Below are 13,378 nucleotides of genomic sequence, written 5' to 3'. Positions count from 1 at the left end.
GTTTGAATAAATGGAAAGAAGTTGGTGTCATGGAAATTCTAAGAGAGAGTGAAGTTCGGCAGTTAAGAAGTAGAAGAAGATTATTTGTTCATTCTTGGATAGACAGAATTTGAGAGGACTCTGAGACGTCCGTGAACTTGGATGTAGAAGTCCAGATTTCAAAGGAGTGGTCTGAGCTGATGATCTAAATTCTCCTTGTTAACCAATTCTCATGCTCATCCCAAACCCAGCTCCCATGATCCTCTCAGAGAAGCCTCCCCTCCTTCCTCCAGGCACTCATCAATTGCATCCCACCGGGTGTGCTCGTACGGAAGTTTGGTCCTTCTTTTAGTTCACTATTTATCACATTGGAATACTGTTAGCATCATGTATGTCACTTATCCCCTACTTGAGGCAGGGGCTGGTCCCCATCATCTTTGTATTTCCAAAACTGAACACTGCCTGGAACATAACCACAATAATTAATATTGTTGGGAATAATGGTTTGTAAGTTATAGACTTAAAGACCTTGGGAAATAGGAAGGGCCTTGTGTCTAATCCCCTATCCAAGAAAGAATGGCCCAGTAATGATCTGCTTCTGCTTTAAATTCTTCCTGTGATACAGATCTCACTGCTTCAGGAGGACACTGATCCAATTTTAAACAACTCTAATAATCAGAATTTTTTTTTAAATAAAGAGTTCACATTATCCCACTTTAATGTTCACTCACTGTTCGGAACATTTGTTCCTCTCTCAACATGAGAGTTTGGCTCTGATATTTGAAGAACCATCATGATTACTAAACTGCAAGCTCTTCTAGATTGGGATTCTTGTTTTATCACATTAAATTCCCCAAAGCGCCTCATCTAAGGACTGAATAAACATTTTTTGAATAAACATATTGAAAAATTATTCATATTTGGCTTTTCTCAGCTAGCACATTTCCACTTCCTTCATTAATCCCTCCAGTTTGTCAATGCCCTTTGTAAAGTGTGACAACTAGGATCAAACATGATGTTTCATAAAGGGACTGCGTAGCTTGGCTTATAATCATCAAGATACTATTTCTTTAATGCATGTTGAGATTTTTTAAAAAATATTTGACACTGTTGGATCGAACCTTTTTTTCCCATATGGTTGCCTTTCATATCGAATATGTCCAATTATTTTGTACAATTAATTTTTTTAACCTATGTGCGGGAAGTTTTATTTACCACTACTAAATTTCATCTTATTTGTTTTATGACAGTATTCTGGTATGTAGTTTGAATATATAACAGATCATTTAGGATACATTTAGTTACAAATTTAATAGACTACCTGACTGACAATTGTTTAAATAATAAAAATATTGTATTATCTTATGGGAAGTCAGGAGGTACCAGTAGTTCAATAATTGATTCAGTGACTCAATGATCTCTTCAGACACACAGGCCTGTCCCATCTTTCTGCCAGGTTCCTTACCATGCTGGTGATATGTCATCTCATGGTTCCAAAACAGCTGTCAAAGTTTCAAGCATCACACTTTTATATTACCTTTTGTCCTAAGCAAGAAGAAAGAAGGTACAAGGAAGAAAAAAAAAAAAGTTTGTTTTGTCCACTTCAGTTTTTGTTATTTTGTGTACATCTATGGTTCTGCCTTTACTAGGAAGCAAACTCTTCCCTGGTAGCACCCCCAGGAAATTTCTCTTTATGCCTCATTTTCCAGAACCAGGCTGCATGCCCACCACCACACCAGTCAGTCGCAGACAGAAATAGAATTACTCTTCTGGCTTAGACCAATCCTTATTAATTCCCGAGGGCTAGGCACTGTATATAAATATGAACCTTAAAATTTAGGGTGTATAAACCCTTATTACATAGTGAAGCTGTATGAAAATATTCAGCCTGTTTTTTTGTCTAAAGTTAAATGGTCACATCTAACAAATAAGGGAGGTTCAAAATGATGAATACTTACATATGGGTGTATGTTTAAATGGATATTGTACTTACAAAAATATGTTGTACCATGAATAGGAGACCGTTTTAATGATGTAAAGCAGCAGTCTCCAACCTTTTTTGGCACCAGGGACTGGTTTCATGGAAGACAATTTTTCCATGGACCCAGTGGGGTACGTGGGGATGATTTTGGGATAATTCAGGTACATTACATTTATTAGGCAGTCAGCCCTCTCTGCTAATGATAATCTGTATTTGCAACCTCTTCCCGGCACTAGCATCACCACCTCAGCTCCACCTCAGATCATCAGGCATTAGATTCTCACAAGGAGCTTGCAACCTAGATCCTTCACATACACAGTTTACAGTAGGGTTCATGCTCCTGTGAGACTCTAATGCCGGCTGCTGATCTGGCAGGAGGTGGAGCTTATGTGGTGATGTGAGCAGCGGGGAGCAGCTGTAAATATAGATGAAGCTTCAATCGCTCACCTCTGGCTGTGTGGCCCTCTTCCTAACAGGCCACAGATCTGTACAGAAAGAAAGATTTTAGTTTTTGTTATTTGTAACAAGGTATAGTGTTTATGATGTATCAGTCAATTAATTTATCTTATTGAAAGAGAAAAAAGTCAAGGACTATTTTAGATATTTCAAGCTGGCATATTTTTTATAAATGAGCTCATAAAATATCATCAATAAACTCATGCTAAGAACAAAAAAATACTCTTAAGACCGAGGTGTCCAAAAGGCTAAAAATGAATGTGAATCAATGTTTTCAGATTGTTCGACACGATAGGACTATGGAGCAAATAGTTTTTCCTGTTCCCAATATATGTGAATATCTCACTCGAGAATCCAAGTGCCGTGTGTTCAATACCACTGAAAGGGATGAACAAGGAAGTAAAGTGAATGACTTTTTCCAGCAAACAGAAGATCTCTACAATGAAATGAAGTGGCAGAAGAAAATCAGGAGTAAGTACAATAAACCGAAAGGGTTAATTTTGTATATAACGGCAGATAAATTGGCATTTGGGGGCACATGATGGCAATTCATTTAAGTTTTTTTTTTAATTCCTTGTCAGTCTGCTGTTACTGAAATCACATGTAGGCTTAAGAGCATCAGCTTAGTCTACGACTAGAGCAGAGACACCTGCAGCTTAATGAAAACAGAAAGCCTTGACTAATTAGATCATCTTTTGCTGATGATCCTATTATTTTTAATAAATATTATGAATTGCAGGGTTGCAGCTGTATGTTTCAACTGTTGAACAACTGCAGGTTTGAAGTGCGTGAATGGGTCCTGACTGGCCTTAACTGTCAGTGAATAGAGTGGAGAGACGTCGGCACCAGACTCCCTTTCTCTATCGTCCTATGATTGAGTAGATGGTTTAATGTTTCTCTGAGGGTGATTCTTTTAACATATCTTTACCTCTCCAGACCAAACAAGCTACACATTTTGTAATACTTGTATTTAAATAATGTTATAATTTTACAGTTAAAAATCACCTTAATACAGTTCCCTTTACTTGTGTCTCAGGTCTCAAATCTATTTGGAAACACTGAATTTCAAAATTATAAATTTAAAAAATTTAAATAAAGTTTAGTTTATTTTCCCAGATAAGAGATAGCATGAGTTTTTAAGAAAAATTGATGGGGGAAACTCTTGAGTAGGTCATTTCTGTCTTTTGGAGAAGTTTTCCAGACAAGTAGGTATATGTTCTCAATACCTCTATTCAACAGTGTTTCATCATTCTGGTTTTCTAGGTACTTTAATGGGTATGATGTATGAATTTGAATGGAGCTTGAGAAATACCATCTTGAGGTTAGGATTGTGGTATGCATTTTCAGGCTTTCTTGGCAGAATGTTTGGGAAAAAAATCAAGAAAGAAATCTCTGTTTTACCATGGACAGCCTTATGGAATTCACTAAAAATTTTGGGTATCCAAAATACATATGAAGACTCAATAATTTTTTTATTTGCGGAATTTGAAAAACGTACATTTTTCCTTGACAAAAAAGTAAAGTGAATAATGTACTAATGCTGTGGGGTCTGTGCTTTTTTTTGATAAAATACATTTTGTCACTTATCAAAAAATAAATCTTAAAATAATTTCCAATGTACATTTTACTTGAAAGCTTGGAAGCAGCTTATTATGAGGTTATAGGCAGAATTATTTCATTTGGTTGATTTATAAAGTAAGGATTTGTTATTACAAATATACACATCAACATCTAATTTTGTCTAAATAGTCTGCCTTTAAAAATGAGGACCGCTAATTCAGGAATAATAGAGATGCAGATGTTTACAATTTATGATACATTAGTCAGTTAAAGGACTTGATTAATCATAGCGTAGTCCAGTGTTGGAATGTTCCATTGCAAGAGAAGAAAAACAAAATGTACTGAAGGGAAGTAAGCAGCGGACTAGATTGAAATTCACAGGATATATCTAGAAAGTTTACAATTTCTATTTGAAAATTGATGTGTCTTTCCCCCTTGACTAACTCAAGTATTTTAATCCTGGTATTAAGATATTACAAGTTAGGGAACAGACAAACCTGAAGGGGCCAGGTGGGTGCCCAGGGCAGGCTAATAAATTTGGCTCCCATTCAAACTTATGTGCTCTACGTTATCTGTTCAATTATTTAGCAGAGGTGGAAAGAACTGATTTTCAGTTAATATAAACTGTATTCAGTAGATACATTTACTAATTCATTTGCGATGGCAGACACTGAGTCCTTTTTCTGAAAATATTCAGCAAAGCCTTTCCCACTTATTGGTAGTTCTTATGGTAGCTTTCATTGTCTTCTGCTATTTCAAACCCAACAAGTTTTCAGGAAGCATTAAGGTTTAAACTGTAGATAATATTATAAATCACTAGTTCCCAGTAAGTAGTACTATGCCATGTTATTAGGTGTCAGAGTTCCAGGTAACTGTGACCATGTCATAGAAATTTTATTAGAGATATATCTGTGCTAGGGGGTTGGGTTTTTTATTTGACTTTAAGGCATGGGAGTGGGACCAATGTATCAACATTACCAAACTGCACAGTGATGTCTATCATTCCATTGAAAGGGGCCCCAGGCAGCTGCTAAACTGCCTTCCCCCAATCTGTTCTGGGGATAGATTAGGAAGAATTACTGCAGAATCACCTTTTCTGACCACCATTAGTAATTGCAGAATTACTCACCCTTCCACAATGGTTTAGCTGTAAACTGGCTAAAGGATGAAAGAAGAAATCAAATAGAAACCTCCCTTATGGTACTGATTATTTTTAATAAACTTTCAAAAATAAGTCATATTAATGGTATTTAGGTAAATTTTTATAATAGTTTACAAAAGTGATGCATTTAATAAAACATTATTTTAGTAAGCTTCATGTGTTGAAACCAAAATTTGTTTTTCTTTTCTGTTCTCTTGCTCTTCTCCCTTCCTAGATAACCCTGCCCTGTTCTGGTTCTCGAGGCACATTTCCCTGTGGGGGAGCATCTCCTTCAACCTGGCTGTGTTCATCAATTTAGCTGTTGCTCTTTTCTACCCATTCGGGGATGATGGAGACGAAGGCAAGTGCTTGTTTTTTTCTTAAATGATAAATATTTTAAAGTTCCAACTTAACTATTTCGATCTTCAAGACAAGAATGATTTAATTCCTGTTAAAAAGATTTTTCCATATTTATTGAAAGTAGCGTATGATAGTAGGCAGAAAAGTATGGTCAATAGAAATGTTACTTTTCAAAAAGCTCTTTTATAGAATAGTTACTAGAGCTATATTATATATTAGCAAATGAAGCAATGAAAAAAATTTATTATTTCTACCTGATTATTATGACCAAATGCATTTTATACTATATCATCTCAATTATGTGAAGGAGAGTTTTGTGCCCAAATATTAATTGTGATTGCCTTAAACAGTCACATTTCTATTTTACTTTCTTCTGTTCACTTTCTGTCTTGTCTGAGGTTTCTATAATAAGCATCCATGTAACCTAAGGATAAAATTTTAATTCTATAATACTGTGTCAGGGATAATAAATAGAATTAAATATTAATAGTCTCAGGTTTCAAAAATGTACAGCATAAGACAGAATATAATAATAGAGAATAAAAGGTATTGACTACGAAATTAATATTATTAAACTAAGAATACATGAGATTTTACAACAGCAAAGACAAGAAGAATTATATCATTTTAACTGAAATGGGAAATAGCAAAGAAATATGCTGAAGGGTAGGACTTTAGGAAAAGCTTTACATTTGGCAAAGTGCATGGGAAAATATGTTACAGGTTTGGGACATAATCAGCTAAGTAAATTTGGAAAGGCATGGAAAGAAAAGATGAGAGAAATCAGCAATTAATAACCATGGGATGCTTTTGTATCTCATCTATTCATGGGATTATGATGAGAATTTAATGAGGTGCTATAGGTAAAGCATTGAGGAGAGTACCTGGTAAGCTTTTGATAAAGTTTACTTGTTATTGGTACAAAGTAAATATTTATAGTGCAGAGAAAAGCCTAGTAAAAAGATGACATGATGAGAGCAAGAGGTATTTAAGCCTATTTCAGATGAACTGGAGGAGGGCAGAAAAGGAACTGGGAATCCCAGAGGAATTTTCTCTTTCACAAGTTCATTATGGGTAACAGATATCCAAGTTCTAAACTTTAGCTGTCTTCTCAGTGGTCATGAATAACCACTTTTTTTGGAAGTCATGCCAATGATAAAAGAAGAATATTGGGCAATGGAATGGAAATGTGAGTTAGCAGTGAAAAATGTAGCAAATATCTGGCCATCCATTGTGGAGAAGCAGAAAATACACCAGGAGGTGGAAACAGCTTTCTCTTCACTGTGTTTAGTCTCCTTTAGTGATGAACTGTTGGCACAGAAGAATACAACCTCTTGTGAGGAGAGAAGTCCAGCATGAAATGATAAATTAGTATCATCTGCACATGGAGTGCTGAGAAGATTGTAGAGTCCTGGTTAATAGAAGCATAAAGCCTTAGAGATGAAAGCAATTCTGGAAATCATTTAATATCAAGCCCTCATTTGACAGAGGAAGAGACGGAAGAAAGCCCAGAAAGCCTAAAAAATGGCAGATCTCCGAGTAGAAGACTAACCCTTTTGTGTCCAGTGTAGGACCTTTCTCCATGAATGGTTGGATTGGAAGCGTGTTGATAACAGGTGTCCCTTCATACAGGACCTAAGTGTCCCTGAGTTCCTTTCCACAATATCCCTTTCTTGACCACTGGAGCCAATGTATATAGCCTCTGCTGCCACCTATTGTACATGAAATATAATAGTGGTGGGAAACACCACCCCTCTGGACAGTTGCCCTTTACTCACTCAGAAGAGAGTGGAACACCTGGTATGTTTTCAGTACTTGCCTGACTAATAATAGTTACAACAGTAATACTGATAGTAATAACAGCAACTGATGTTGTTTAGCATGTAGATTGGGTCAGGCAAAATTCTAGGCGCTTCACAAAATTTCACTTAATCTTCCTGACATACCTATAGAGTACTAAATTCTTGTGGATGGAGAAGCAGAGGCTTAATATTTGCCTAATAATTTAGGACTGGAGTCCAGAAATATGTATTTTTTAATACTTTCACAAGGTATTGCTCATGCAGCTGGTCCTTGAACAAGAACCTGAAACCACGTATTTAAGAGAGTTTGGAGTAAGGCTGCAGCCTCAGAAAGAAATAGGACTAACAAACACAAGACTGGAAAACATGGTGGCCCATCATTGGGTGTAGTTGCAGACTTGACCCTTGAAAAACAATTATATAGAAATTAACAGTAGTAACCAAGGTAGAGGCTCAGTCTTAGGGTATCTGAGTAGGTGTGGTGCTTAGAGGAAAGGGAAGGCATGAACTGCTATTTTTGGAATATGGAAGCCCAAGGCTGTGTCTGGGTCATCTGATTAGTTCTGGATGAATTATTTATAATCTATGAATAAGGTTAACATTTTGGTCTGTATGAGCTCAGTCTCTAAACCTCAGTCTCAAAACAATGCATAGCTAGGAAGGCTGAGGAAACAGAGCCAAGACTGATAAGCGCACTTGGCCATCAGAACTGTCCAGAGAAGGAAAATTCTGTGCTGGTGGCAAAAGTTTTCTGATGCTGGATTTTGTTAAACAGGCTGGATGACTTTGCCAGGAACACTTTGAAGTGATATAAAGATTGATTAGATTAAAGGTGGGTTGAAATTCCTCCAAGGAGTGCTCAAAAAATGAGGGGGATATGTAATAGAACACAACATCCAAATTGGAAGGCCTCTCAGTAGTCAAATACAAAAAATTTTGAGAAAAAAATTATTGGCAGTAATATAACACATAGAATAAAATAAAAATCCAGGAGCCCATATTGACAAGTGAGAAGAGAAAGCTCTTCCTTGTAATTGTATTTCAATTAATACAATCTAGACAGAATGATGGAAATGTAATGTCACCATTTGGCAAACATTATAGTAGTGAGAATTATCAACAGGTGCTAAAATTATGGGTGGCTATGTAATAAAAAGTATATAATGAGAAACAGGATATTGACATAGTTTTAGAGTGTCTCCCCACAACATACTTATTAATTACAAATGGCAAAGTAATAACTTTAAGGTGAAAAAAGGGAAATCCCTTTAAGTTACAGATCAGCATTAATGTTACCAGCAATGAGACACAGCAACCTTACATGCCTCCTGATACAGTCCACTAATGAGGACATAGCATCATTTGCCAAAAATGAACAAACTGAGGAAATTTCAGACAAACTCAAAGTGAGGGACATTTTACAAGATAATTGGACAGGACTCTTCAAAGGTGCCAAGCTTGTGAAAGAAAGAAAGATTAAAGAACTGTCCAAATTACAAGAGACTAAAGAAACATGACAACTAAATTTAGGGTTATGATCCTGGTCTAGAAAAAGGACACTAATTGGGCACTTGACCAACATTGAATAGATAGGTTAGATAAAAGTGGTCTATCAATGTTAATTTCCTGATATTGATCATTGTAATGTGGTTATGTAAGGTATTGACATTTGGGGTATCTAGGTGAAGGATATTTGGGAATTTTTACATTATTTTTGCAACTATTACTTGAGTCTGAAAGAGTTTTGAAAAGTTGAAAAAGGCCGGGCATGGTGGCTCATGCCTGTTATCCTAGAACTCTGGGAGGCTGAGGCGGGAGGATCGCTCAAGGTCAGGAGTTCGAGACCAGTCTGAGCAAGAGGGAGACCCCGTCTCTACTAAAAAATAGAAAGAAATGATCTGGACAGCTAAAAATGTATATAGAAAAAAATTAGCCGGGCATGGTGGCTCATGCCTGTAGTCCCAGCTACTTGGGAGACTGAGACAGAAGGATTGCTTAAGCCCAGGAGTTTGAGGTTGCTGTGAGCTGGGCTGATGCCATGGCACTCTAGCCCGGGCAACAGAGTGAGACTCTGTCTCAAAAAAAAAAAAAAAGAAAGAAAAGAAAAGAAAAGTTGAAAAAGAAAAAAAATAATAGATACAAGAATTCTATCCAACCCTGAAGTGCCACGATTCTGGGTATAGAATTTGATCATGAAATCACTTGGTAAATCTTTGGCTAACAAAAGCCCCCTGGTTAAAATGTGCCACACTTTCCAACCCCAGACCCTAATACCTGCTGCTCCAGAATCAGTGAGGCCAGAGTGGCAGCAAGAATAGAGGGACTGGCAGAGGGGATGAGCTGTGTGCACTGTCTCCTAGCATGTTCTCCAGCCTGATAACACCTGAGCTGCTGGCAGTTTCTTGTGCCCAAATATCTGGTTCAAATATCTGGGTTAAATATTAATGGAGAGAGTAGTGTCTCCCTTCAACCAGTGTAGTGGCATAAAATAACTAAACGGAGATATTTAAGGGGAAGATACTTCTCAGAGGACCAGTTTTTGGGACACCCTCAACCCTCTGCTGAGATAGAGAATCTCCTTTCATTGCCAGATTTTGAAGAGTTCAGTTTGAATTTATTCAAGGATCCAGGGTTTATTTTTGTGGTCATAGGTTTTGGTTTTGGTTTCTTTGGTTGATGAGTTTTTGTGGCTATTTGTTTGTTTAACATATGCTTCTCTAATAAAGAAACTTGTACAGATGTTGAAGAGTAAAGCACAGTTGTTGATGCCAGGAAATCTCCTAGATTTCCACTCAGAAGTTGAAAATTGTCATGTCAACAATCCCTGGCCTGGATTTGGTGAAGGCAGACAAGGTAGTGGAGAAAATTGATGCCATGGGAATTTCTTATACCAAGATAGCGTGTAATTTTTTTAAAAATCATATTCAAATTTGGTGTGCAACTCTTTTTTCCATCAAGTTCTTTGTGTTAAAGAAAATAAAGTTCTTCAGGGTGATTTCAATTCATTTAACTTAACTATTGACAGAGTGCTACTATGTGTCAGGCACTGTGCTAGACCCTAGAAATGCAAAGATTAGTAAACCTGTTCTTGTCTTAAGGGCCTCTAGTTAAGGGACCAACAACTGAATAAAGTACAGTACTAAAGACTATGCATGGATTTATGAATGGATGTCTACTGTAGCTGGACTGAAGTAGAGGAAACAGGAAGTCTTTTGAGACTATGTGGGAAGCATAGGAAGAGCAGGAGACAGGGAAGTGAGAAGAAGCATGTTCTATACAGTAAACTATAAAGTCAGCATGACATAGAGAGCGGAGTTCCATTATGTGAATTGAAATTTCCAATTTTGCTGTCTGAATTTTCTTTTATAAAGAATAAACTCCATGCTTTCTAAGAGTTAAGGATGTATAGGGTACATCAAGTGCAGGGACACAGACCAGTGGAACAGAACAGAAAATCCAAATATAAAACCATCCTCATACAGCCATCTAATCTTTGCTAAAGCAGACAAAAACATACTCTGGGGAAAAGAATCCTTGTTCAGTAAATGGTGCTGGGAAAACTGGATAGCCACATGTAGAAGACTGAAACAAGACCCGCACCTTTCACCTCTCACAAAAATCAAATCACGGTGGACTTAAACCTTAGGTATGAAACTATTAGAATTCTAGAAGAAAATGTAGGAAAGACTCTTATAGACATTGGCCTAGGCAAAGAATTTATGAAGAAGACCCCTAAGGCAATCACAGCAACAACAAAAATAAATAAATGGGGCCTGATTAAATTAAAAAGCTTCTGCACAGCCAAAGAAACAGTCATGAGAGTAAACAGACAACCTACAGAATGGGAAAAAATTTTTGCATGCTACACATCAGATAAAGGACTGATAACAAGAATCTATTTAGAACTCAGGAAAATCAATAAGAAAAAATCAAACAACCCTGTCAAAAAGTGGGCAAAGGACATGAATAGAAATTTTTCAAAAGAAGATATAAGAATGGCTAACAAACATACGAAAAAATGCTCAACATCTCTAATCATCAGGGGAATGCAAATCAAAACCACAGTGAGATATCACTTAACTCCAGTGAGAATGGCCTTTATCAAAAAGTCCCAAAACAATAAATGTTGGTGTGGATGTGGAGAGACAGGAACACTCATACACTGCTGGTGGGACTGCAAACTAGTGCAACCCCTGTGGAAAGCAATATGGAGATACCTTAAACAGATGCAAGTAGACTTACCATTCTATCCAGCAATCCCATTATTGGGCATCTACCCAAAAGAACAAAAGTCATTCTGTAAAAAAGACACCTGCACCCGAATGTTTATAGCAGCACAATTCACAATTCCAAAGATGTGGAAACAACCCAAATGCCCATCAATACATGAGTGGATTAGTAAAATGTGGTATATGTATACCATGGAGTATTACTCAGCTATAAGAAATAACGGTGATACAGAATTTCTTTTGTTCTCCTGGAGAGAGTTGGAACCCATTCTATTAAGTGAAGTATCCCAAGAATGGAAAAATAAGCACCACATGTGCTCACCAAAAAATTGGTTTCCCTGATCATCACCTAAGTGCACATATAGGAATAACACCAACTGGGTGTCGGACAGATGTGGGGTGTGGGGGGAGGGGATGGGTGTATACCTACATGATGAGTGCGATGCACACTGTCTGGGGAATGGACACACTTGAAGTTCTGACTCAGGGGGGATGGGGGGGTATGGGCAATATACATAACCTGAACTTTTGTACCCCCATGATGAGCTGAAATAAAAAAATAAAAAAGAAATAAAAATAAAAGATGTATAGGGTAAATTCTAAAAATTTTTTCCATTATAAAAATAATGCATGCTCATTATATAAAATTGACACAAATATGAAGTATTCAGGAGTGAAAACATTCTCCCTTTCCTCTCATTAATGGGTAAAGATTGCATTGAAAATCTGTACTATCTTCTCTAGAGTTTGTCAGAGAGATTTCAATTTTTTTTAGCATTGAATCATCAGGAAAAAAAGCAGTATTATTCTTACAGAAGATAATTACAAACATCATTGTCCATTAATAGACGTTTTAAATAGCTATTAAATATAAATATGTAGAATAGTTTATTCATTCCACGAACACATATTTAGCATTAAACTATGTGCAAGGTACTATGCTAGACACTCTCTGAGTTCTTTTTACAAAGGGATCAAACACCCGATTTTAAGTGCATGGCTATAATTTCTTGTTTAATTGAGGGGAAATCTCAGCAAGCCAGATACTGTCCTAGAAAGAATGGCGAAGATGTGGCTAGCTTATCAGGCATTAATGTCAAAGTACAGTTGACTATCTGTGCTAAATCTGGGACTTCTAGAATAAGAATGTCACACCAAGACATTACTTATAAATTATACTGACAAGTCGAATGACTGGGTGAACGTTTATATGAAGATGTCGGCAGTTTTAGTATACTTAAAAATGAAGCTCCACAATTTGGGGAATTTATAACTAGAGACTTAGTTAATTACTCAAAACAAACTCACAGTGTCTGTTTTTGTGTATTTACTTGATCAACAGATATTTATTTGTTGCTACATAACAGGCACTGTGATAAGCCCAGGTCCTCACCCTTCCGGAGTTTATACTCTGATAAAGTCTCAAGTCCCAGTGAGCAAGAGAGAAGGTTGAAAGCATTATTCTCTCTATGGCTCTTTGAGATCGGTGAAATGAAGACAGTTGAAGGTCAGGCTGTATTTTGGGAGACATAGAGTGCTTCCAAACTGACATCATAATAAATATGAGCAGGGTACCCATTTTGTTAGCATTGCCAGAGGACAGGAATCGAAGGTAACTTTCAAAGCAAGTTTACCCTTTTTCTTTCCCCATCTCCAAATTAATCTTATCAGATCATAAATTCAGTGAGAGGGAAGATCAAATCTTTCTTCCCAACCTTCTTTCGTCATTGTTTGCTTTAAGAGACAATACGATAAGAACATTGCAAAAATAAACATGTGTAAACTAATGATGGTCACTATCTGATTTTTTTTTTTTGTTTTTAACATCAGACAGGATCTTTCTACCTACTTTTGAGATCTGTTAGCACCA

At 36.7% G+C, this 13,378-nt stretch overlaps 1 protein-coding gene across 3 annotated transcripts in view; it reads left to right on the top strand.

Moving 5' to 3' along the window:
• Nucleotides 1-13,378, top strand: part of ITPR2 (inositol 1,4,5-trisphosphate receptor type 2) — a 462,476-nt gene that overhangs the window by 360,128 nt on the left and 88,970 nt on the right. For all 3 annotated transcript variants that reach the window (XM_069490734.1, XM_069490735.1, XM_069490733.1), the window contains 2 exons: nt 2,695-2,887; nt 5,353-5,478. In XM_069490734.1, the coding sequence (XP_069346835.1) occupies nt 2,695-2,887; nt 5,353-5,478 (319 nt within the window). The remainder of the gene's footprint in view (nt 1-2,694; nt 2,888-5,352; nt 5,479-13,378) is intronic.

The sequence above is a fragment of the Eulemur rufifrons genome, chromosome 16 (genome assembly GCF_041146395.1).
Source record: "Eulemur rufifrons isolate Redbay chromosome 16, OSU_ERuf_1, whole genome shotgun sequence".
NCBI lineage: Eukaryota > Metazoa > Chordata > Mammalia > Primates > Lemuridae > Eulemur > Eulemur rufifrons.
The sequence above is the reverse complement of the archived record's forward strand: the minus strand, read 5'-3'. Positions and strand labels throughout refer to the sequence as shown.